The 25,747-nt window shown below is 45.7% G+C and overlaps 1 protein-coding gene across 2 annotated transcripts in view; it reads left to right on the forward strand.

Annotated features, from left to right (window-relative positions):
- Positions 1–25,747, forward strand: part of VEPH1 (ventricular zone expressed PH domain containing 1) — a 79,242-nt gene that overhangs the window by 36,127 nt on the left and 17,368 nt on the right. The window contains exons 7-10 of one of the 2 annotated variants that reach the window (XM_009939985.2): positions 992–1,201; positions 2,127–2,521; positions 17,763–17,902; positions 21,820–21,954. In XM_009939985.2, coding sequence (XP_009938287.2) covers positions 992–1,201; positions 2,127–2,521; positions 17,763–17,902; positions 21,820–21,954 — 880 coding nt within the window. The remainder of the gene's footprint in view (positions 1–991; positions 1,202–2,126; positions 2,522–17,762; positions 17,903–21,819; positions 21,955–25,747) is intronic. The other variant, XM_009939986.2, reaches the window with a different exon arrangement.

Below are 25,747 nucleotides of genomic sequence, written 5' to 3' on the forward strand. Positions count from 1 at the left end.
AATCTAGGAAACGTGGGTTTGGGCAGGGGAAGGGCTGTGCTTGGGGCAGGGTGTGACATCGGTGTGACGTCAGCCCTTGCACTGGCTTGGGGTGGTGGATCTTTCACCCTGGGAGCCTTCTGCGGAGGGTTTCGGCTGTGCCACGGGGCTTTGGTGGGAGCGACTCCCGCCCCCGCGGTAGCACTGCTGGGCCTCCAACGAAGACAGCGTTTTTTCACCAGTCGGAGGATATTTTAATCACTAGAAAGCAAATTTTTACCAGCAGTATATTTGACAGCAGATTTCTTTTTGTCCTTTAAGATTAACAGCTTCCCTTCAATTTATTTTGAAGTTATCTTTGAATTTTGCATTGAAAGGTTACATATTCTAAGACTAATGTAACAATCAAATTTAAAATAAAACAGCTTGTCCTGCAGTATTACATTTTAACTCTTCATTTTCTTTTTCTTTTTTGCTGAACTTCAGCTGCATTGCTTAGAACTTTTCCTGAGCCTGTTTCTGTCCATGTGCTGAGTTTTAAAAGATATTTTTCTTACTCAGAATACAATAATTCAGTAGGAACTGCATGTACTTTCATCAAACCTTTAAAACCACAGACTTCTATAAACTCTGCAATTAGCTTGACTTTTGGTTTATGAAAATCATGTAATAAGTCCCTGTTCAGCAAGCTTGAGGAAATGGTTTAAGTTCCGTTGAAAAACTTTTTGCTGTGGGACTGTGGGGGAAAGAGCTGGGTTTTGCTTGTGCAAATAGAGCACATGCAGTTTCTAATCCAGTGTTGTCAGAGATGTTCAGCGTTTCTGATCCATCTGACAGAGACATTGATCTAGGAAGATGTTATTGATAATAATTAATCAACCTCTAAGAGAATCTCTGCTGAAACATAATTATTTTACCAGATATACAATACGGGTCAGAGACAGAAAGGCAGTGTCAGCACCACTGTGAACACAGCGTGCCAGCATTAAATCTCTGCTTTCTACTTCCTTAGGATGGAAAATGATACTGAAACAGAATCTTCTGTGCCACTCGATGATTTAAAATCTGTTATGAATGGGAATGAGGAAGATGAAAAGCTTCAAGTTAAAATACAGGCTTTTGAAGAGAAAATAAATGTTGACACCAGTACTCCTGGCTCAGTGCGGAGATACAGTTTAGGCCAGGTTTCTAAAGAAGAAAGGAAGGATATGAGATTTAACAGGTATGGCTCTGTAAAGCGTGTGAGTGGTTTTCGTGAACATCAGTTTTGTAATAACACTTGATCCAAACATTGAGAATTTGGTCCATTTTCATGATACCTTTGGGCATCCTAAGTCTAATTTTAACCAAGTCTTATATCCATGAATTCAAAGGCTGGATAAAATCTTTCTAAATTACTTCTTTAATCTCTTCTGTGCCCTAAAACAACGTGAAAGATAGGAAAATATTTGCATACAGATATTACTAGAAAGGAAGATACAGAGACCTCTCCTGAGTGTTATTGCTAACAATACGTATCGTGTATTTGGATCAAATTTTGCGTTGGTTGCTGTGCCTGCGTGCTGTGTGGAGATGAGCGCGACTCTCCCGGGCCCCTGGGTGAGATCAGGGCTCAGACAGGAACGTGCACCCTGTCCTTAGGCTGCCTGTGCACTGCGGCTTCGCAGCAGGGATTTTCTCTTCCTGCTCCAGTATTTGCCGTTTCAGTCGCTTCACTGCTACCCTTCTTACTCTTACGGTGGCTGAACTTCACCCCCAGCGCATAGGTATGGGGCAGTGGAGACTTGGGGGCTGACTCTCTGTTCCGTTAAATGGCTGCTGGATGGCATTTTTATGATGTGATCAATAAAGCATATACGCCAGTGCTGGGCTTATGAGTTACTTGCAGATAGCTTGAGTAGCTCCATCCTGGGCGTGCAGATGTGATATATGGGTATTATTTAGTTTCATTTGCTTATTAAAGCTGTGGCTTGAGTTTTGCTTTTGAAATGCATATTTATCAAAAGATATTTGCCTCTGGCTAAGTGAACCCCGCGCTCGGCTCTGAGCCAGCTACACAGAGGTAACTTGGAAGAGCGCACGTTCAGATGATTTTTGTGTCCTACCTCTATTCCAAAACATTTTTCCTTTCCTTCATCACCTTCCAGGTCCAAAAGCCTCGCTTTGCATGCAGTCCGCATGAAGGGGGTAAACTCAGAGAGTGGGCACGACGAGGAGAATGGGGAGATGACTGCTGGTATCTCCTTCACCGAGATCTACATTAGCCAAGAAAGTGACAAATTGCCTTTTAGTGGTGATACTGAAGCAATGCAACTGGGAAATTCTTTGGTTTCACACCAAAGCGCCGATTACATGGAATCAGAAAATTTGCCAGGATCTGCTAAAGAAAAGGCCCACGAAGGAAGCACGGAGGCAGTGATGAACCCCGTGGAATACCAGGACAAGCTCTACTTGCACTTGAGGGAAAACCTGGATAAAGTGAAAGCGTACGTCATGGAGATGGGGAGGAAAATTCCTGTCCCCGATCAGTGTGTTATTGAAGGTAAGCGGTCTGAGCCTTTCCCATTGCGAGAACTTCAACACCACGCTGAAAGTCATCACAGGGTTCAGGCAAATGGGCAGCAAAGATCCTCTAGCGCAGAGCTCGTGGATGGGAAGGAACATTATAAAACAATGTTAGTCACAAAGTGCAGTGTTTTGAAATCTTCCAGGACTGTTGTTCTTTTCCTTCAGGGATATAGCGCAGCTCTCGGCTATCCCAGACTTCCGTGAACATTATGTGAGGACTGCCTTTTGGCTGTCATAGGGAAGGAACCCCAAGCTCTCTGGGAGAGGGCAGGAAATGTCACGCTGAGCTGAAGATCCGTGGCCATTGGCTAGGGCAGGCAAGGGGAATGTCACCCAGCTCCAGGCTGTAAGTTACGGAGCTGTGTGAGCAGTCGGGGAGCGTTCGTGCAATGGAGTGCACATGCTGTGGGGTGGGCTTGGCCACGCAGGTGTGTGGGTGAGGAGCACATGCTAATACTTAAAGCTCCTTCTTGTTCTGCTAGAGCAAATCTGGGTATCCTTTGTCATTAACAGGATAATATTAAATCAATTGACTTACAAGATACACCAGAAATGAAGCAGCTCAGGACCCTCAGGTCAGCACATTCTAGTCCAGACAAAAATCTCCTTGAAGGTGCAAGAGAATGAGATCCCCAGTGCTTTGGGTTGGGTTGGAGCCTATCTCACCCCTTCCCCAGGGCTGTTTAATGTTTGCTGCTTTCATCGAGGGTGGGGACTTGTTTTCAAGTGTGAGAAAGCTGGTTTTGTGAGACTGCGGGGGAGATGGGCGATACATTGCAAGATGGGTCTTTGATGCTCCTCTTTGAAGTAAATTGGTTAGGTTGGGTTGTGAGCCTCTTGCTCATACTGAGCAGCAGCCGCTCCCTTTAATGCGAGTTCCTGTGCATCTAACCACGTGGTGATTGTGAGCTCTTTACAGCCCAGCCCTTCAGTGGGCCATGTTGACTCCAAAGAGTAGCTGACTCAATAAATTAAATTAATTTGCAGTCACTTAAAATGTCATCTTCTAATACTATGTAACTTCAGGTCTATCAAATATCAACTTTTGTTGATAAAATATTTGTTTATTTACTTTTTCAGTGGTCAAGAAGTTGAAAAGCAGTTTCCACTCATAAAAGGGATATAACTACATACGTTTTAAAAGCTTATGTTTCTGAAGATTTTCCTAAATATCTTCAGTTCCAGGTTTACTATTTGAAACAGTTATTTGGTAGAATTAGTGATAAAACTTTTGTTTCATAAAATTACAGTGGAAAGAAAAGAGCGAACAATCTGGAATTGAAGTGCTGAGTGCTATGACCTTGTACTAATCAAATACAATACGTTGGCTATTTTTAAACGTATTGCTCAGTTTCCTTTCTGAAGTACCTAGTATGATATGTTCTAAGCATGTGACTATTTCTAAATTCATGCAAACTATTGTAATTTCCTGAAAATCTTCAACTAGCATTCTAAGGGAAATTCTTTGAGTAGGGACACGTGCAGAACAGGAGATTTCTGTGACTCATTATAAACATGCTGAAGAAATGCAGGCTGGCTCATTACACAGGGGACAGCTTTGTTAATATTTCAGATATTACATTAACGACTCCAACAAAAACCTTGCAGTTATTGGCGCTCCGTGATTCCTGCACATTATAAAGGTCCATTCAAATGCATCTGGTTTACTTTTCAAATAAGACGTTTAGGAAATTGTTAGAAAATGTTAGAAGATATATTAGTATACATAGTTGGGTAATTTTATGTTGGTTATGTAGGAGTTGGAACTGGAAGTTTAATATGTAAAACAGGGAAAGATGAAAAGAGAGGCACTTCAGAGCAATCTCCCGTGAAGTAGAGTACTTGAAGGAAATAGTGACAAAACACATTGCAAGAAAATGGCACTGCAGTGTGCTAATAACGGAGAGTGCTCTTTCCCCACCCAGCCCTTCGCTGGGGTCGTGCCGTTCTGTGGCTTTCAAGTGGCCACTCACACACAGCTCAACAGAGCGTTAAGGTCAGTTGTAAGAATTTCTAAGTAACGACGGGCCCCATTCTGCCCACTTCACTGAAACAGAATTCAAACCCCTGCTTGCCCTTCTGGTGACGGTGATGTCTAACCTTTCAGCAGACTGTCTGTGAACCTGGTGGATTCCTTACTGCTGGAAACCGAAACTGGGTGGCATCCCCGAAAGGATGCTGCGAGGACATACTGGTGAGGGCAGAAGAAGCTTGTGTGCCTTCGGACGCATCCAGAATTGGCGTGCGCAGCCCCTGCCAGGTCTGGGGGCATTAATACCAAGAGCAGTAGGCATGGAAGCCAGAGGCTGCTGACGTTTTCCCAATACGTAGTCATGGCCTTGCACAAAGAGAGAGGACATTCAGTGCAGGGCTCAGTAGCTGATAAAAAAGCAAACAGCCAAGAGAAGAATTATTAAGAAAAATAGATACCTCATGATGACATCATTATGTCATGGTCTGCATTAATGGGAGCCTGAATCCTGAAGGAAAAAGTAGACCTGTAGCAGGAGCACGAGGATAATCAGAGAACTCCGTATGAAGAAAAATGGACTGGGACTCCACAGTGTGGCAAAGAGACAGCTGGTGGACATCTGCAGTATCATAAATGACTGAGAAGATTAATTGGGAATGGTGGCTCACTGTCTGTCCTGATACAGGTACTGGAGAACATGTAGTGAAGCTGTCAGGAAGCAAATTCCAAATACACAAAATAGGCACAAAATTATAGCACATAATTAGATACACGTAATTAAAAGGCAGAACCGATTGCTACAGTATGCTGAAAGGGTACCTGGTTTCAAAAGTGATTAGGTAAATTCATGGATTAGAGCCGTTCAAGGGTTATCAAAATAATACCAGCCCTGACCCTGGAAATGCCGGAGCCACAGATGGAGGTATCAGGAGAGCAGGAGAGAAATGACTGCCATGTGCATGTTCTGTGCTTGCACTCCTTGCTTACAGCTCTTTTACTCTCCTGTTGCAAGCTAATACTGGGATAAGGTACTGGTGGGACTTTCTGACTCGAATCTCAGAACTGCCAGAGCAACATCCCTCAAAAGGACAAAAATCGAGAAAACTTGGTTTCTTAACCAAAGTAGGAGAAAACTGAAGGAGGATTTGATAACAGTCTTTAGCTATATGCAAGACAGTTAAGGGAGCAGCCCGTGCTGGAAAAGGCAAGAAACAGTGAGCTTAAACACCAGTAAAAAAGTTTCAGCTTAAACAGTAGAAAAAGCTTTCTAGCTTGCCCTGGCAGGGGAGGTTGTGGAGGTTAAAAGCACGATAAAGAAACCTGACTACGTGGTTTGACAGATCTGAAGGAGGGTTGGCACTCCCTAGAACATGTCTTGTTTTTTCCATGTGTGCCAGCTGGATTAATGTAAGATTTTATTTCTTCTGAAGCTTGCCTTACACCGTCAGCCAGCTGTACTGCTACTACAAGTCCAGTGTGGCAGGCACTCCTGGCTGTGAGTGTGGGCACGGGGGCAGATCTGATGACCCCGCCAGGTCCCCTGCGTGTCTTTGATTGCACCCTTTGCTCTGTAACACTCTCCGTGATTTGCAGATTCTCTTTTTTGCTATTGATTCAGACATTTGCTGTGTAGGTCTTAGCCCTCACGAAATATTTTTGCTTTACAGGGAGTGTTTTTTCAGTCTCCTTGTTGATTTATAAGCTCATTTGATTTATGCTGTATGTCAAAATTTATGTAATACTGAGCGTTTGATATTACAGCTGTGAAGGGATACAGGTTAAGAATTGTAAGGGTGGATCCGTGGTCAGTCTGTGACAGTTAATTTGAAGCTGCCTCCTATACACATTGTAAAAACAGACATGTCCTCAGCTGTGTTATCTCGTTTAGTATTTGCTATTTTTGGTAGCATGTGCTTCAGGCAGAGGAGAGCTGTGAACTGGGTGATGATCCTACAGCGGGAGCGGAGTGAAAACTGGGCTGTTTGACTAGAATGTCTGCTACTGAGCAAACGGTCAGGTTGGGTTGTTTTGAAGAACAGGCAGGCTACGACAGCTTACCAGATGCACGGGTGTATGTGTAGAAGTGAATCTTTCAGAACTAACACTGCAGTCTGAGAGGGGATTTAAACTGGGGCAGAAAGAAGGCATCTGAAACCACAAAAATCCATTTATTTTGGCTTGTTTCAGTTTAGCGCTGAGGGTTTGGTTCAGTTCCTGCTTAGTTTGAACGACTTTGCCCAGATTCACATCTCTGCCGTACCTTAAGCAATTTGAGGAATTCTTTTATGTCATATTCATCACCTCAGTCCTCTTAATCCTGTGGATCTTTTCCTCAGAAACACCCCAAACAAATGCTACCATATTTGTCAGGCACTTCAGCTTTCATGGAGCAAAGCAAAGTAGTTTTCATCAGCCTGTATTTTTCCAGATGATTTGTGATCTTACGTCTTATCGGTACCTCCAGGATTTTGCTGATTACAGTGGCCCAGAGCTGTGCATTTATAATTTCCTCAATGCTCCTGAGTTTGGTTATTGGTTTTCGGCGTACGCTGGGCAGGATTTCCACTGCCTCGGAGTGGCCGGGGTCCCAGTGATTAAGGGCAGGACATTCCCATGTTGCATTTGCCGTTTCTCCACTGGCTGCAGTAGGTGCTCTCTGAAAGGTCCTCCAGCCTTTCTGCTTTTCTAGGTCTCACGTACCCACCTGGGGACATAGGGCTGGCAATGGTTTGAGTGGGTTGCTTTGAAAGCCTTAGGTGAAAGACAACGTTCCTGTTTTATGTGGTTTTGCCCCAGTTAACCCCACATGCAACACAGGGCTCTTGAGCAGCTGGCAGGCTCCACTTGCTCTAGCCTTGCTGAGTTTCACCCTGAACGCTGCGTGTCGAACGATTTTTGACTTATTCTCCTTGTTTCCCAGGAGCGTAGGGATGGTGGATGAAACACATGGCTGTGTGGACCCTGCCTCTGGGAGTGGCTGCTGTCAGGTGGCTCCCAGACACAAGCCCAGATAGCTGCTGGCTTTGGTTATAACTTCAGGGCAGATTCTTGTTTTCCACTCTAGTTCTGCTTGTTCTTTAGAAAATTGGGATAAAAAAGCCACCATTAATGCCTACAGCTCAGAGCACTGAGTGTCAAATGAGCTGTTGGAAAGAATGCATTTGATAATATCTGTGTGTAGAGGATACTGCAGGATTTGCACACCTCCAGCCTGCCTGGCCTCCTTTCTGAAAGGATAGAGCCCAAGGAGATCTAGTGCATCGTTCAGTCCTTGGTCACAGAATCACAGAATGGCGGGGGTTGGCAGGGCCCTCTGTGGGTCACCCAGCCCAACCCCCTGCCGAAGCAGGGTCACCCAGAGCAGGCTGCACAGCACCGCGTCCAGGCGGGGCTGGAATATCTCCAGAGAAGGAGACTCCACAGCCTCCCTGGGCAGCCTGGGCCAGGGCTCCGTCACCCTCAGAGGGAAGAAGTTCTTCCTCACGTTCAGCTGGAGCTTCCTCTGCTTCAGTTTGTGCCCGTTGCCCCTTGTCCTGTCGCTGGGCACCACTGGAAAGAGTCTGGCCCCGTCCTCCTGACACCCACCCTGCAGATATTTGTAGGCATTTCTAAGGTCCCCTCGCAGCCTTCTCTTCTCCAGGCTGAACAAGCCCAGCTCCCTCAGCCTCTCCTCGTAGGAGAGATGCTCCAGCCCCCTCATCATCTTTGTAGCCCTCCGCTGGACTCTCTCCAGTCACTGAAGCCACATTCAAAATGCAATGACATCCAATGAAAAACGCTATGACCATTTTGCAGTAGTTCTCGGTGCCCTACAGAAGGCAATAAAAACAGCAAACATTTTGTGGGATTAATGACAGAATGTTGAAAGAGGAGGCGGTGGCAGGGGAAACAGGTTGCAGTATGCTGGCCCGAAATCTGGTTGTTATTGTATTTTATGCTGTGCTGAGAGATAATCGGTACCATATGACGGCGTAGATGGCAAAGCTCATTGCTCCCCTGCAGTGCTCGCCCCTGCACCGGTCTGATAAATTCCAGCATTCCATAAGCCAAATGTTGATTTGGAACAGATGGACCTCTGCTCCTCCAGTGGGACCACAAAGCCGCATAGGCTCAGGTCAGCGTTTCCAGAAATCAACTCTGCTGCTGCTAGGCCAAAAGAAGTATTAGCTGGCATTTTATTCCACAGGACTGGTATTTCAAATGCATCCCAAATGTGAGGGTTGGCAGTGAGGATGGAAGTGCTAACTCACAGGATGGTCATCATGCCTCCGGTGATCTGCATTGTCAGACTGCAGAGAAACTCCCAGCGCAATGGCGAGCGTAATAGGAACGTGAACACACTCATAACTTGCTGCCCTCACACACGTGATAACAGGAAATCACGTATGCTTCCCCCGAATCTGGAAGTGTTGGCTTCAACTGGCTGGTCTCCAGCTGCGCATTACCTGGTAGCTGGGAGATTCCTGGTGGGGTGGTGGTACTGCTCTCCTGTGGGGAAAGCCGAACCAGAGGGTTTTGACTTCTGAGGTTCTGGGTTGGACTGGGACGGACCTACTCGTTCCCGCGGGAGCTGCGGGTGCTTGGCAGGAGGGGGACGTCTTCCCCTGACACCTCACGGGCTCTTTGCACTTCAGCCCACCCGTACAGGCAGTGGGAGGGCAAATGCTCTTCTGCTTCTGAAGATGGGACGATGTGGCAGAGATGTTTTACTGTTGTACTTCCCAAATGGCACAGGCTTTCCATCCCCCCAATGGCAAAGGGAAGGAAGACAGAGGGGTTTATAAAATTAAGCTAACTGTGCGTTCTCAGATGTGGCTTTTGCCACTCAGATTCGGACTCTGTGTATTGAGTGCATTGTAGTGGCTGCCCAGACCCCATTATAGTCATGCTTTGCTGTTAATTTTTGTGTGACTTACTAGAGGTGGAATCTGTTGGACTGATTCATGACATGCATGCAAATCTAGCAGTGTGAAAAAACATATAAATCGGCATTTCTTGAAGCTAGTTGCTTTAAAAATTACCCTTTTCTCCTGCAAACGTATTTATTGTTTGCACACTTATTTGTAATCCAAATTCAAGACATCAGGCAAAGGAAACTGAGGAAACTGAAGAAGGCTTAAAAGAAATTTAAGAAGTTGTATCCATTTCTTATTCCCTGGTTTCATGTTTACAGGTGGGTTTGATTCTATTTGGGAAATTTATGAGCGTACTTCTATTAACAGATTTTATTTAATAGTAGAGGATTACCAGTGTAAATCAAATAATGCATTAATTGTTCCCAGAACCAGTCACTCTGTACCTACTTGCCTGTGTCCCTCCTGGTTTAGACCAGCATGTTAAGCTGGAAAAAACAACAATTAACAACTCTACTGACATTCTTCTGTTTATGTTTTGTTCTTTTTCCCCAGGCACAACCACTTAGTAGTGAACTTTCAAATTGAAACGTATATTCTCTTGTTTCCTGTAGGAAACGCATGTTGTTGCTTAATGTCTTGCTAGAGGTTTGAGACTTGCCAACAGGTGTGATGAGAAATGTTTCTTGACTGGGGGAGCGTTTCCTGGGGACCTTCATCAGCCTCTGCCATCTGGGGCACTTGGTGACTGTGTGGAGTTGTTTTTGTGCCTTGCATTGCTTTTTGTGCATTCTTCATGTTTTAAACTCCTTTCCTTGTGTTACTCGGACTCTCCTGCTAAGCCAACCCAAAGCTGGGCTGAGGAAGGAGGAGAACTCATCTTTCTCTATGGAGATGTCCCCAAGTGTCACCAGCTGCTGCCAGCGATGCAGGAAAGCAGGATGTGGGCGCAGCCAGGTGCGATGCCCAGGGGATGCTGAGATGAGGAGCTGCTTGAGTGGAGGGATGCACAGAGCTCTAGAATGTCTTGGCTTGGGTTTGCACTTAGGTGCTCATCAGTAGGGATAATTCATAGTAATTGAATAAAAAAAGCACTTGTTCTGTCTGTCCAGTGCATACCCCAGATACTCAGCAGCAGTAGATACTTCTTTGTTGCTAATGAGATGAAGCAGAGCTGTGAACTCTTCTCCTTCGCCGAGTTAGCTGAGCCAGTCTTAGCCTAAACTCTCATCCGCATGCGCAGACTTCTCACCTAGTAAGCCTGCTTTGCACCGGAGCTCACCGGCCTCTCCCTGAGGAGGGAGCTGGCCACCTTTCCACCCGGGTGTGGGGGCACAGGCTGAGATCCCAAGTGCCGAGAAACTGGATTTTCCTGGCCCAAGCAAAGTGCTCATATCCATTGTCCAGCTCCAAGAGCTAGCGCTCTTAAATAGTCATAAAACAAGTCTGTCTCTGGGTTTTTCTCTTTCCTTTTTCCACAATCAAAGCTTCTATGAGTCTGTACAGTGTAGAAGTGCTGTTAGAGTTGCAAATTTAGTAGTCAAAATGGTGTTTCCATAAATCTTAATTTAGGTCAGATGGGACAGGTTACTCAGTGAAATAGGACTTGGCATAAACACCCTGCTTCAAATTTGCTTTGCACATTTAGAAGCGACAGTTGTACAAAACTGGTTCTAGAGTCTGTAAATGTGTTGCTTAAATGTGACCAATGTAATAGGCTTAATGTCCTCAGGGAAATTAGTTAATTTTTTCTTCCTCTCTCCTTACATACTTTTGACCAATTATTTTAAAGAGTTGCAGATCCATCTTTGCCATGATTTGGGCTTCATTGCTTTAAATCACATCAAAAGGACCTTTAGTCAGCATTGGATTACTGGCACTCACCAAGATGTGCAGTGTGCTGGGGGAGCTGTTGCAGAGCAAGTAGGTTTTGTTGACAGGAATCTACCGTGTGTTGTATCTTACCAATATCCTGAAAGTTTCTTTGGGGCTAAATTCATCTTTCCTTACCAGGCAAAGTCAGGGTGACTGGTTATGTGTTTCCACATGGGGAATTACACAGAGATGCAGGGGACTAAGTTTTCTCCACTTTCATAGGCTGAGACTGGTTTCTTTTCACCTCTAAGCTTTTTAGCTAACTCAAGCCTGCAAGTGATTTATTTTTGTTCTTCCTAGCAAAAATTTTTATGTGCTCCCCTTTCCTAACTAAGCTTACAGACCTGTCCTTGCTCGCTCATCAGATTCCCCTTTGTCAGCCGCCGTGTATTGTCAAGTGCAAACGCAGAGTGGTTTTCCCGAGAAATGACTGCCCTCAATGTTTCACAGGTGTCAGTAGGTCTTGCTGTGTTGTATTATCTCTGCTTTAACTCCTCTGAAATCCACTGGGATTACGCAAGGTTGGTATTTGATTCATGATATTTTATATAACATTGCAGTGATGGACTGGGAGAAGTATGCAACAGAACTTACCGAAAGTTCAGCCAGTTTATGTACGTGTGTTTTAGGAACGCCCAAAATGTATCTTCTTAAGCTGCATAACGTACTGAGTACATAAGTACGTGCAATTCGTAAATACTACAGTGGTTTTAAAAGCACCTTTCTCATTCTCGGTTAGAATGTGTCTGAGCACAAGTATGAGCATGGATGTGTCACGCATGCTTTGCTCCTAAATGATCCTGCCACACTTCAAACTTATCCACAAGGTACAGCAAAAATGACCTCCTGGGGTGGACATTCTGAGGTTTAAATAATGGTTCTGTGGGATCCCTGAATAAGATACTATAAAAGCACAAAGTGGTACTAGAAATATCAAACCCCTCCTGAGTGTTATTACTCTGCTACAGTGAGATACAGCGCATAGACTGAATCAAAATTGCTACACGAGTGGGGAAGTACTTGTAAAGAGTAATATTGTGACCTCTAGAAATATTCAGTGCTCTGGTTTGGCTTCTAAAAAATGAGAATGTAGCATACAGAAGTTAGTGTCTAACAGCAGCTGGCTGTTAGGATACCACTTGCCATATATAATACGGGCGTTTTGGGGAATATTTTGAGCACAACAGACTCTAATAACCTGTTGAATATTATTTACTACATCTGCAATGTTTTTGTATGGAATGTAGTATGAGAGAACTTGACTGCCATGGTTACACTTGAATATAAGTTTAAACCTATTTTATTATTCATAATGCTGGGAACAGAAAGCTGCAGTGGTTAAAGAGCTCTCAAAACGCTGGCTGGACACGTGAGCGCCGGGTTAGTTGTGAGCAGAAGTGTCCATTTCTGGGTGGGAGTGCTCTGGTGGGCAGGGCTGCGGGAAGGCAGCGCTTTCCGCTCTGCTCCTCCGCCTTCCATGGATGCTGTCAAATTTTGGAAGACCACAGCTCAACCCATGTGACTGTCAGAAGTCCTGTGTTTAGTTAGAGGTCTGTTTCTGTGCGGGAGTGAGTGATACCACGGGCCACTGGTGACTCGGCAGTGCGTGTACACCCAGTGTGCCGATCTCACATGCTGTGGGTCCGTCCCTCACGATGCTATTAATTGCAATGATCAGGTCTTTTCCATCATGAACTTTTTATGAAATGGTACAATGTAGATATTCTTCTGATACATCATTTTCCAGAAAATGTGCCCAGCTTCATTCTGGGCAGCTTCATGTCCCTAGGTGATGACAAGAAATTCATTTTGCCTTGCCTGTCTGTTTACAGGTCTCCCATGACCATAAAAATGAATCCCCATGGTACTGGCATGTTAGTTTGAGTGAAATACAGTGTAGCAGTGCTAGACATGGATCAGGGTCATTTTAGTCTTCATCAGAAGAAGTTTGTTATTTAAATACTGCTTTCCGCTGACTTTGGGATAACTGAGGTTAGCTGTTATATGTTGGAACTGGCAGTTCATTGCAAACCATTGAAAACCACACGTAGTAAACATTGCTTGTTACCAGACATGGCCAGGTTCAGCATTATTAAACGTAGCAGAAATAGCTATGAGTAATCGCTCATCTCATACCAAAGGATTGAACATTGTCTGAGTAGGAGGCTTTTTTTCAGTTGGTATTGACAAACAAGCACTGCTTTTTCCAGGAACTAACATTTTGCTCAGCCAGCATGGACTCCAGCATCTGAGCTGACATTTATTTTGGCACGTATTATCAGCCTCAGTATTTTTCTCCGTGTCATCTACAATGTCTCACTAAGCAATTCATTAAGTTTTTTGCGTCTCTCCATATATCCTTTGCAGTTTTTTGTTCTGCAGTGTTTAGGAACCTCCTTCACAGTCCCACCAAACACAATCCCACCTAGCACTGAGCACCCTTTCTTAATTGCTGATCAGGGGCTGATATCCTGGAGCTCTGGCACTCTCTGCTAGCAGCTGCAATGACTTCTGTGGGACAGTGCCCGAGTGGGGTTTAACCAGCTTCGTGGGGACTTACTTGGGGTGACAACAAACCTAGCTCTGGACTCTGCCGCCTTGCATGGTTGTTTAATGCACTCCAATGTTTGCCTGCAGCCTTTAAATGGTCCCAGGTTTCTTGTCAATTCATAAATCTGTAACTGAAAAAATAACTGCTGTACTCGCTGGAGAGGAGGCGTTGACTGCCAGCTCCTTTTTGTAGTGGCAGTACATGGTTTATGGTCATTTTTAGCAAAGAGTGATTTCCCGTAATGAAGCATTAAACTTTTCACGTACATGGACCAAGGCCAAGCCTCTACTTCTGGTTGAGCGTATTGAAGTTAAGGTTCTGTTAGCATCTGTGATGCATAAACCAGGGGTCTTTAGTTCGGACCCTGCTGTTGGAAGAGCATTCTGTCAACAGCCTCCTTGGAGACGTCATTTAGTTTTGTGCTTTAATGTGTCCCAGGATTTAGGGTCTCTCTAATTAACCCCTTCAGTTTCTCAGACTCCTCCCTATATTGAACATGAATGCTGGCAAGTTACTGGTTTGGGTAATTAGATTAAACTCAAATTTTCCCCACAGCTACTAATCCAAGAGTAGTGGATTTTGTGCCCCATCCTTTTCCTGATAAGGTGAGTGTGTTGCTCATGGGCATGATGTACCTGTGATCTGCAGCTAAGTTAGTTTTCTTTTCAGAACTGTCATCTCAGTTGAGCAGCATGTGCATCTTCATTGGTTTAACTGTAAGCCTTGGCTTTCTACTGCTGAAAGCTTACGGTCATACGCTTCTAATATTGTCCCACTGCAGATGTTAGAGTATGTTTGTGCTCAGGCGATTGACACGACCCAAAGCCCTTCCACATGCCTCAGGATTTAGCCAACATGCACAGATCAATATTGTTGTCTTCAAAGAGCAGCCTACAAATGCCCAATGCTTGGCATCAAGCCACCACTTCATGCGGATTCTTCCCTTCTTCAAGGCAATGTTCTGTAATATATTCATTTTTTTCAGGCCTACACGAGAGGAAAGAGTGGCACATTTCCTAAAACCAACAAGTGTGCCACTTTTTTTGGTACATTTGGTGAAGCCAAGAGTAATGGCCCCACTTCAGCTCCTCTTTCTATCGCTGCCTCAGAGCAAAGGAAATGCCTTCAGAGTTGTCCTCTGCTGAATGCTCTCCTCAGAGACAGACAGAGACGGGTTTTCTTGTTGGCTGACCCATGGGTTAGGAAAGCTGGGGCTGGTCTGGGTCCTTCCTTGCGTCTCTTTGGAGGGGAGTGATCTGGATTATGTTTGTAGTCCTGTTCAGCTCAACATCATTTTGACGTGGTTCAGAAACTCCCTGCCTGGGAGGAAAGCTCGCTGCCTGGTCTGACCCTCTGACCTCCTGGTGCCTGTGGCTTCTCTTCTGATTTCAATATTGCTCCTTCTGGCCCCATATTGGCGTACGCACCTGCCTATGATTTAAGATTAATGAACACCCCATGAGTTTCCAGATAATCCAAGCTTCATCTGCTGTAATGTTGCTGATTACACCATGTAAGCGTTCGTCTGAGGAAGGAATGCTGTTGTCATCCCTTTCTCTACAGCCAGTACAGTCTGAGTTGGTTCTTGTGCTCATGTCCAGGCATTATGCGTTGCCTTCACTTGTGCGTGTTTCTCCAGAGTATGTGCAGGGACTCTTACCATTTTTTGTGGAGTCTAACTTTAATCTTCCTGTGCCTTTACATCTCAGATCTCTTCTCCTGCACTGCAGTGGAGTCTCAATGAACTCCGCAGCCCCATCTTGCGACTGGTGACTTCCTTTTCTCAGCAAATTCGAACAGCTTTGTCAGAGGAGAATAAAGTGGTTTTCCTTTGCCGGCTTCTGAAGTTTTTTCCCCCAGCTGAACAGCTATCTGGCCTCTCTGTAGCATCTTAGGCAGGTTCCAACATCCCAGTTTTGAATTTTCTGTGTTTTCAGTGACAGTCTGATCCATTGATACTTTTGCTCAAGGGACCCATCCTTTTGTACCTCTGGTAAACTCATTCCACATACGTGGTGTTTTTATGTGAAATACAGAACTTATTACATTTATCTCCTGTGCTTTCACATCTTGATTAGATGAAAAAATGTTAAAAATAAGTGTTTCAAGATGGTCTGTTGTTGGACAGAAAGGCTGTCTTCTGGTATCAGTCTTCCTTGTTGCTGGCTGTCATTGTCGGTAGCTCCAGAAGACTCTCCTATTTAAACTGTCTCCCATTAGCCACATTTCCTAAATAGTTACAACTCATTTTCCCAGTTAGGATATTTTCCTATGGCATTTTACTCCCACACCTCCACCAGGATAGCACGAGACCCTGAGTAACGCTCCCTGCCAGCCAGCTCCACTGCGTGATTTATTCTGCAGGAGCCGGCGCGGCTCCCTTCTCTCTTTGAAAACGCTTTGGCTTTGGCGCTGCCGGTGCTGGCAGGACAGGGCTGCAGGACAGGCGAGCAGCGGTGGCTCTGTGCACGAGCAGTCCAGCGGGCTCATCGATCTGTCTGTCTGTCTGCTCTTTCTGCCTTTGGCTAGGAAACAAGCGCGGCAGCAGCAGCTGGGTGGACCAGTGGGTCCCCTCCCCTGCCAAGTTCAACTCTCCATCTGGGTGAAGAGAGTGCAGCTCTCCCCTGTGTCTGCATCAAGGTCATCGTCTAAGGATCTCCATCTTTTGTTTTCCATGCCTTTTTACCTCGGATACCTGCACGGTCCTGTTCAAAGGGGCTATAAAATGATAACACGACTTTAAGTTAATAAAGAAGTCTGACTAGGTTATGCCTAACATGCTGTTATCATTATGAGTAGTCATCCAAAGATGGAATATGAGGGTTCAAGGTCAATATTTTGCAAAAGCAGAATTGTGCATCTCAAGGGCTTCATTTCCAGGTAAAACCAGCACAGGAAGTTCAGAGTCAGGTAACATTGCGTAGCGTATAGCTTTGCACTGAGCAGCTGATCCCAAAGGACGCTTTCAGGTTGCATGTAACCGCTGTGGGATTTTTATCAACAGCTGACGTGACCGCAGAGGGCAGAAACGGTCGACGTCTGACAGAGCAGTGAGAACTGGAGATGCTTTCTCTGTCTGTAGTGCACTGGAGCTGGGGCTGTGAGGCTAGCTGCACTTTTGGAGCAAGCCTGTTGAGTGGGTGACACGCGGCCGTGAGCGGACATATCCCACCTCCTTTCCCGGTGTGTCACTGTGAATGCATTTGCAGGTCCGGTTGGACCTGGAGGTCCACGCCTTTTACTTCTCCGGGTGTTTTTTTTGCTGCGCCATCTGTTGCTGTGCTGGCAGCTGTGGCCCTTCTTTGGAACCGTGGTATTTCTGATGATGAGCTAACAGGATGGCCTGTACAGCAAGCACGCTACATGCACAGTAGTGTGGTAAACTGATTTATGCATCTTGTGGCTGCTGGAGGATCCATTGCGAAGCAGGGAAGTACGGTGGCTTTCCCCTGCAGCTGAATGTGGCCGTAGCTGGGTGGGAGCCGCGCGCTGCACCCCTCCATCCCTATGGACACCAGCTCTCAGCTGTGCGAGGTGGCAGCAGGGATCCCACGGATGGCTGTTTCCTAATACGGGATGTTTCTTCCAACAAGCTCTTTAAGAAGAAGTGATACATGGTTTTGACAGATCTGTCTGGTTTGATAAGCTAGACGACGGTGCCGAATGCATGAGAAGGCACAAAGAGGATAAAGAGCCTGACCGTGTGCTGTCTTGCACCTTTGCATTTGGGAGTAAATGTTTACTACGTAAGACTTAAAGCACTGGAGACTAAATTTCTTTAGTACTGTCAGATAGCTTGTGCTAAATTTAAGGGCGCAGACACGGCGATGCCCTTCTGAACGCCACCGGAGTTGACCCAGACTGAGATGGCCCAGCAGTGGAAATGTGTGCCCACGCACTGCTTGGCAGTTAGCTTTCTGTCTCTTATGTAGTTGATTTTAATGTTCTGTATATTTATTTCTAGATACTGTTAGAAGTTGTGTAGCAAAGCTGTTCTTCAGCTGTCCCCTGAAGGGTCATTACTGCCTGTACAGTAAATCCAGTTTCACCCTCATCACCCGGCAGCCTCCACTCTGGATCCATCTCATGTTCCTCTTCCAGCAGGTGTGTGCAATACAAATTAGTGGCACCTCTCTATTGCTAACTTTGTACTGGGGAAAAACTGTTCTAATGGTTAATCTCTTTAAATACGCTTCTAATCCACAGTGCTTTGTGACCCTTGTGATTTCTCAGAAAGTCGTTAAAGTAGGTTGAAATGATTTTGCAGTTTACAAGTTTTTATATTTATATTAAATATAACAAATTCAAAATGTCTGGAGAGATTACAAAGTCTGGGGCTAAAAAAGTGGGACCAAACCTTACTGTCCTCATTCAGGCAAAAATTCCAGTAAGTCCCAGGTGCCTTGCAAACACACAGGGACATTGCAGTGGATTTGCAGGGGAGCAGAATCAACCCCCGAGGCTGCAGGCGGAGGTCAGAGGTGCAGTACCCACTGGGAGTTTTTGGTACAGACATTTCAGCTGAGCAGGATTTACAAATCTGATCAGTGCTGTTCTCCGAACCCTAAAGCTATTTTCTCATGTTTAATACCGTTTCCAAATACAGCCCAGTAGTTGGACATATGTGGAATCTCCTAATAGGTTACAAACAGTATGAAATTGTAAGAGAAAACCCTACATTCACACTTCAAGATGAAACAGATGGCTTTTGCATTAAAATAGTAAGGTTCAGTTTCTTAACCTATGTAGAGCTGTTCACCACAGTTCATCCCACCCCAATGCAACCTTAGAAATACAAAGGATTTATCTGAAATTTAAAGCATGCCTGGTGAGTTCTGCTGTGAATTTAACAGCTCAAATCACTCTTCCCCAGGAAGAAATAAATACAAAAAATATTTTTCAAAGAGGCAGGTCAGTAGGAGTGTTTGGGTGCTTCATTGCAAGGAGCGGTGCCGGTGTGAGCTGTGTGTGGGGACGGCGGCTTCGCTGTGGGTGAGGAACGAGGGTGGTCAGGAGCCAGGCTGAGACGTGGTCAGGGAAGGGGGAGGACAGCGACAGAGCAGAGCAAAGGAAGCGAAGCAGAGCAGAGACAGAAGCAGGAATGAGAAGACAAGGTGAAAAGTTGAAAATAAAGGAGATGAATTGCTCTGTAAATGAAAACCTGAAGAAAGAGGTTGAATTTTAACAGGACCTAGAGAGAATAAATTAATTACGTTACGAATGTATCATTTTATTCCCGGTGAGAGGAAAGCAGGTGTGAAAAATATGGACAGAAGTACTAAAATGCACAAAACCAAGAGACGAGGAGCAGCAGGAGAGGAGATGGGTGGCAGAGCTGGCACGCCTCGCTCCCCGCTGCGCAGCCTCCACCGCCCCTGCTGCTGGATTTTAACTCCATGACCTCTGCTCTGTCTGTGGTTCATGGTTTGAATCAGTTGCACTGACAATTTGATCACTGATCAGCCTTTAATCCCTAGTGCCTAGCCTCTTCGTGATACATTTTCCACTGAAAAACCTCTCCCTTTAGCCCCACCCCAGATTACTCTGAATTTGGCCCTGCCAATTCTGCTTTTTGTCAGGGCCACTGAGCTCCGCACGCTTCCGGCTCACAGGGGCAATATTGCTGTCCTTCCCCTTTCCTCTGCGCTCGGGCATCCGCTGCCGCCCTGCCCCATCCCTGCGGGGCCCTGCTGGGTCCTGCTTCCTTTGGATGCTGGTCCCCCCGCTCCCCGCAGCTTTCCCCACCCTGGGCTGGGTAATTGCGTTGGTCCCACCGCAGCTAATCTTTCCGAAGCTTTGCTTTTATTCCCTACGGTCTTGGCGGTTTGCTGCGGCTGCGCCAGTGCCACGCTGGGCTCCCGTGCCAAGGACCCCCCAGCAGAATCCCCCCGCGCTGCCGGGGCCAGGCTCGAAGCAATGCAATTCAGTTTTGTGTCTTTGCAAACATGGCATAAACGCAACTCTTTATATGCTCTTTGTGGAAAAAAATGGTTCCTCTTGTGTTGCACCGAGCGTTCGAGCCTGCTGTGCATCAGGGTGGTGTTTAATGTCAGGTAATTTCTGGTTTTCTTTTGTTCAAAATCCTAAAGCTCCTAAGTACTGGATATATAGCTATTATTAAATTAAATACAGGGCACTAAATTCAGCCCTGGGATAATGTTATTTAAGCCTGTGAAATTGTCTAAGAGATAAATTTGACATAAAATGTATTTATAGTGTGTTAATAATAAGTTAAATGAAAGACTGGTGATAAAAATGTAGTTTTCAGCAGATCTGTCATAGATTCACAGACAGACAACTAATATATGGTTTCTGAAAATTTCAATACCAGTTGCTGTATTTTTATTCCTTTTTTTGCCAGTCGCTCCATATTCTGTTTGACATTGCATTCTGCAAAAGTAAAAGCAAGAGAGACTTTTCCTCTCAGGTCTCCAGAACAGATCCTTAACTTCCTGACACTGCTTTCTATTTAATTTTAAAAATATTAGTGAATAGTTGTATTGTGTTTCGAAACCCTTGGATGGAAGTTGTGAAACGGCAAATTATTAGTGCAGGGCAGTGGGAAGAGAAGTGTATGTCAGTGAAGATCCGAGAAATTGTCTTACAGCTAAGTGAAGATTAACAAAAGGAAAAAAATAGACTAGAGGGCGGTTAGAGAGGTGATTCGATAGAGAGGATGCTTAGTGTCACGGATTCATTCATTAAAATAATCCTCTAACGCTCTACGATTTACGGTTTAATGTCGGGGCAGTGCCGCATGCGGTGGTAGGACCAGCGAGCAGGGGGCTGCCCGGCGTGTCCCTCCCGACGCCTTCCCGAGAGTCCCTCGCAGATCTGCCGAGCACAAGCTAGTCGGGCTGCCGTCCTCTAGTGCCAGGCGGCTGCCTGGAGCTGGCTGCTTCCCCCTTCGAATCTGGACAAAATGATCCGGCTGTTTCTGACAGCTTAGCTGGAAAAAATGCATTGCCTCAGCCACGATAAAATTCCTGGTTGAGTCTTACTGCAGTGTGTCTGTGTCGGTTGGATGCCAGACAGCAGGGCGAGGATTGCTGGGTGTCTGCTTAGAAAGAGAGGAGGAACGTCCATCCAGGAAACCTACGGTAAAAGGACATTGTCCATCTTGCGAAATCAAGTACTTGAAATGTGGAAAAATCAGATTTGCTTGTGCACACTGAATTTGGCTCCTGCATGCAAATGCATTTTTTGATTACAAGATCATGTAGCAGATAGAGGCAGAAGTACTAAGCTCCCTCAGCCGCAGTTCAACGCCACATTACGATGTTCTCATAGCATTGACTTTGCGTGCAGGTTGTACAATGAAGAACTTGATGCTCTAGAGTAATTCAAGGTAGGATGAGGTTGTATCCTTGCTGAGCTTTGGAGGTGAGAGCACCCAACCCAACACAGGTTTCATCTTGTTTTGTGAATGTTCAGGGCATGAAAATCCTGTCCTCTGCCAGAAAAATCTGTACCGAATGTGTTCTGCGGAGTCTTTTCTCCTGCATTTCATCCTGCTGCCTGTTCAGCGCCGTCGCAAACGCTGCACTGATCCTCTGCCCTGCACAAGAGCTGCGGTCAGGTGCAAACAAACATACCCAAAGCTGCAGCGGTGCCAAGCGTCTCTTCGCACTAACTGGTAAACGACCTGTCTTTGCCAAAAAGATGCATGTGGCCGAGCTCTGCACCGGGTCCACAGAGGCCAGCGCTGCGAACCATTTGATAAACTAGCCTGTCAGTGCAAAAATGACGTGCGAGTTGCTATGCATAGTGGTAGTTGATAGATCATCTTTGCTGAGCTACAGACCTTAGAGACATGTAATGTGCAATCAAAAAAGCCCCAAAGGAAATGAAATATCTGAGGATGCATCTAATTGTGTGCATGTTGATCCATCCTAACTCCTTACAGAGGAGTGAACTAATCCCAGGTTACTCGCATGGCTGTCCCACTGTAAGAACAAATGCTCTTTGTTAATGGCCAAGTAAAAAAATGCTACAAATCCTGTTGTCAACATTTTCTTCAGAGCTTGTTTGCAGAACCTTTGTCCATACAGAGTAATTCTGTGCAAGTCCTTAAGGCCCTGTGGGAGAAGACACAGCTCAAGGGGACGCACAGTTTTGAAACTGCCATGATTCAGTCTACATTTCCACACCAAAAGGTAAGCTGCTTTTTTCTCCGAAAAAGAAAAAAATAGAAGAACTTTGCCCCGACTTGCAGAACAGCTGTTCAAAGACCTTTACAACAGCTACAGCAAGTCTTTGCTGTGCTCAAACTGTGAAAAACAAAACTCCTTCCCCTGCCCCTTTCCCTTTTTTGCCATAGCTCTGTCATCTTGCGAGCTTTTGCCCTTACTGTGACGCCAGGTCCTCTTCTCCTGGATGGCCACGCAGTGATCCTCAGTGCGTGCCTCTGGCCCACCCTTTCACCAAAGCACTTAGCTTGGGGGGGCACCAAAAAATGTTCCCCAGCCGTTGTGTTTCCAACCTCTGCAGAGGGTCCACACTGTTGTTTTGTGCTGTGCTTTGAAAGGTCTCCAGGCGTGTTCTCCACCTCCTCCTGCACGCTGCATGTGGATTGTTCCCGACGTGATGAAAACTAGTGATGCTACATATGGATTTTTTCCTGTTTGCAGTGTCAAACTGTCGGTTCAGAGCAGCTGGCACTGTGGGCTGTTTGGCAGCCACTTGGAAATTCACCTAGTGAAACACAGGCTTGGGTTTTTTGGAAATGATCGTTTGCGTGTGCACCATTAGCTACCCCCATCAGTTTAAAAGATTACTCTTTCAAAGCTGTTTACTGTCTCTGGGATTTCAGCGGATGCTAGTTCAAAGCTATTAATCAGGCTTCTTGGAAAAGGACGCTGTAGGATTGTAAAACAAATATCTGTTTATTCCTAAACATCGCCATCCAGCTCAGTTGGATGAAATGAATTGTCAAACATGATTTTAAAATACTCTCTCTCAGAATATTGTACGCATTAAGATGTCTGACTGAATAAGATTAATTTACTAAGGTTGTGGGTCATTTAAAAACAGGATTTTTGCTAGAAACACCTTCTGAACCCCCAAGATAATGTTGCCTTGAAGTGGGAACTCCTGCTGCGGCTTGTAAGAGAAGCAGAGAATCCCCACATCTGAGACTCAGTTTATGGGCCAGTTTTACTTAGACACAGCGGAGCTTGTAGTAAGTATTTTAGCTGCTCTCAAAATCCTAGCCTGACTCATCCGAAGGCATTAGATCTGCTTTTCGGGCTTAACTTGAGTCCGTGCCAAGATCTACTAGTCAAAAGTCGGAGCCGGTACAGTGTAAAAGAGTTTGGGGTGAATAACGAGCTTAGGGACGAGCATGCCTACATGGGTAGGATTAGATGTGGTGCATCTTGCACACGCAAGTGTGAGGCTACAAAACATGTCCAACACCCTAGAAATGTGATTAGTCTCCAGCGCATGGGTTGCGTAATCCTGCTACTGCTCGGATGCTAGCATTTGGTCTATTTCAGGAACTTTCATGACTCGGTGACAGCAAGAGTATCTCTGAGTTCCCAAAATAGCGGAGCTGGAAAACGAGATCCTGATCTTCACTGATTTGATGAGCTGAGCAGTGAATGGACAGTTGGAAAGTCCAGGAGCTGCAGACTGCCTGGGAGCCTCGGGAGGCTGAAATGGCAAAAGACTTCAATAGTCAGCCTTGGTCTCCGCAGTGTGCTGCAGGATTTACCTTCTCAGTTTTGGTTTTGCTTGTTAATACAGAACCTGAGTTTGTTTCTAGTGCCATTTCCACCCAGTTTACTGAGAAATGTCCCAGTGAGGTTTCTGGGAGCGAGACCTAGGCCTGCCGTAAGGAAGGTTTCCTTCAGCTTTTACATCCTCAAAAAACCTAGCGGGAGTATTCCCAGCAGGACCTGGTCTTTACTTTGCTTGGCAGACCAAGCTTCTGCAGTAATCTGAAATTCTAATTTCGGAAGTTCTTCCCGTTGCTAATAGAACTTCAAATACTGTGAATGATTTGACGGCATTATTGTAGTTGTTAGTATTATTCCTCTTCCAGTAGCGCAGGAAGCAAAATTATGGGGGTGTGGTGGTTTCAATAAGCGCAGCACTTTTAAATTAAAAATATTTTGAAATCTGTTGATACAAATGCAGAGTCAGCATCCCGTTATTATATTTTTTACCAAGTTTTATGCATAGTGTGACAGCAATGTCTGAATGCTTTATCAGACCTGAGGAACTTCTGTGCTGTGAGCACGTGGGGAAGGTCCGACCCAGCAGCAACACTGCTCTGCCATCACTCCGCTTTGCCCTGGGGCTAATCCGGAGTAAATGAATTTAGACTTTTTTTCAATAGATATTCTAAAGCATTTTGCAAACCTGGAGGAAAATCTGTTACATCAATGATTTATTCCAGAGTAAATTCTGAGAAATAGTTTCAGATTTACATCACTGTAAGAAACTTCTGAATTTGGCCCAGGCCGCCTGTGCAAGGACTCGCAGCGAATACCTGGCTTACAGAAAGCATGTCGTGTTTCACTGGGCAGCCCGTCCGCGCCACGAAAAATATTTATACAACACGGCTCAAGATGTGCCAGAAGTAAAGCAGTTCCAGATGTACGTCCTTACAGATTTCCTTTCGGTTGCTTCATAGTTCTTTATCAAAGTGCACGCAGGCCACAGGACAAAGACTAAGCCGGTTTTAAGCTCGTTGCCGAATTCTTTGTGTTGACTCATGCTGTGTCAGAAGAGTGAGATGGTGACTACTTTACGAGCCCTGTGTGATGCCTGAAGAGAGTCTTTTGTTGAGCAGTGTTGCAAGACAATAATTAACATTTTTAAGCCATTGTTAGTGCTGTCCTTCCGTTCTCGGTTGTTTGCTATCTCAGTTTACGCAGCAGAAAGAAGCGCCAGGTTTTCACAATGGAGTCACGGAAGTTTTCAAGATGTTGGAGCATGGGGATGAGATAAATCTCTCCTCTCCAATTAGGCTTTTTCTCCCATCCTTCCTCTCCTGAAATAAGGGGTTTATTGCAGATCATTTCAAGCGTACTAGAGTACAGAGAGGAAAAGAAAGATTGCCGTGTTGATATTTCAGTGATATTTGTTCTCTTTCAGTCTAGAGATGGCTCACTGCAGCCACTAAAAGATTTTTCCACAGGATGGAGAAGCTCCTAGGCTCTTTGTTCCCTGTGATCCATGTGCCCTGACAGTGTCCTGCACAGACCCACAGAGAGCAGTACCAGCATTAATTTGCCCACCTTGTGTCCTCCCGGATGCCACAGCGGGAGGAGGATCCGGGTGCGTTGCTCTGCTCAGCCGTCCCCTGCTCGCAGGGACATCTGCCCATCTGGGAGGAGAGCCCGGGGGGTTGCCATGGTCCCTCCCTCCTGAGGACTCGGCTTTCCGGCCCAGGATCTGCTCGGGATCCCACACCACGCAGAAAGTATCTGAAGGGAGGGAGAGAGCCTTGGACTGTCGGATCCACCACCCACAGACCAGCGGGAGAAACACGGAGAGAAGCTGCCCAGCACTCCTGCTGCACAGCACAGCGGCCAGCTAAATTCCTCGAATGTACAGAATTCCTCTCTGGAGGAAAATAAGAACTTCAGCAATGTATAAAGAGCAGTTACAGAGCAAAATAATCAAGTTTTACTCACGATCCCTGATGTAAGCCAGATTGAGCATGCTGGGGCAGGGCAGCTCAGCAGCCAACGGCGCAGAGGGATGGATGCAGCAGCAAACAGGCACACAGGGCACAAGGAATCACACAGCCCAGCATTACAAGGGAGCCCACCACAGCAGCCAAGGAGTGCAGGGGACTGCTCTCCTGCAGCCTGGCCGCTCATCTCCCACGTGAGGACGGAGCGAAGAGCTGGGCTGTGGGTCTGCTGCCCACAGCACCCTCTCGCAAGCAAAGCCAACGCGTGTCCGAGACCTTCGTCGCGTGATCATTGTCCTCCC

This window comes from Opisthocomus hoazin, chromosome 4 (genome assembly GCF_030867145.1).
Source record: "Opisthocomus hoazin isolate bOpiHoa1 chromosome 4, bOpiHoa1.hap1, whole genome shotgun sequence".
Classification (NCBI taxonomy): domain Eukaryota; kingdom Metazoa; phylum Chordata; class Aves; order Opisthocomiformes; family Opisthocomidae; genus Opisthocomus; species Opisthocomus hoazin.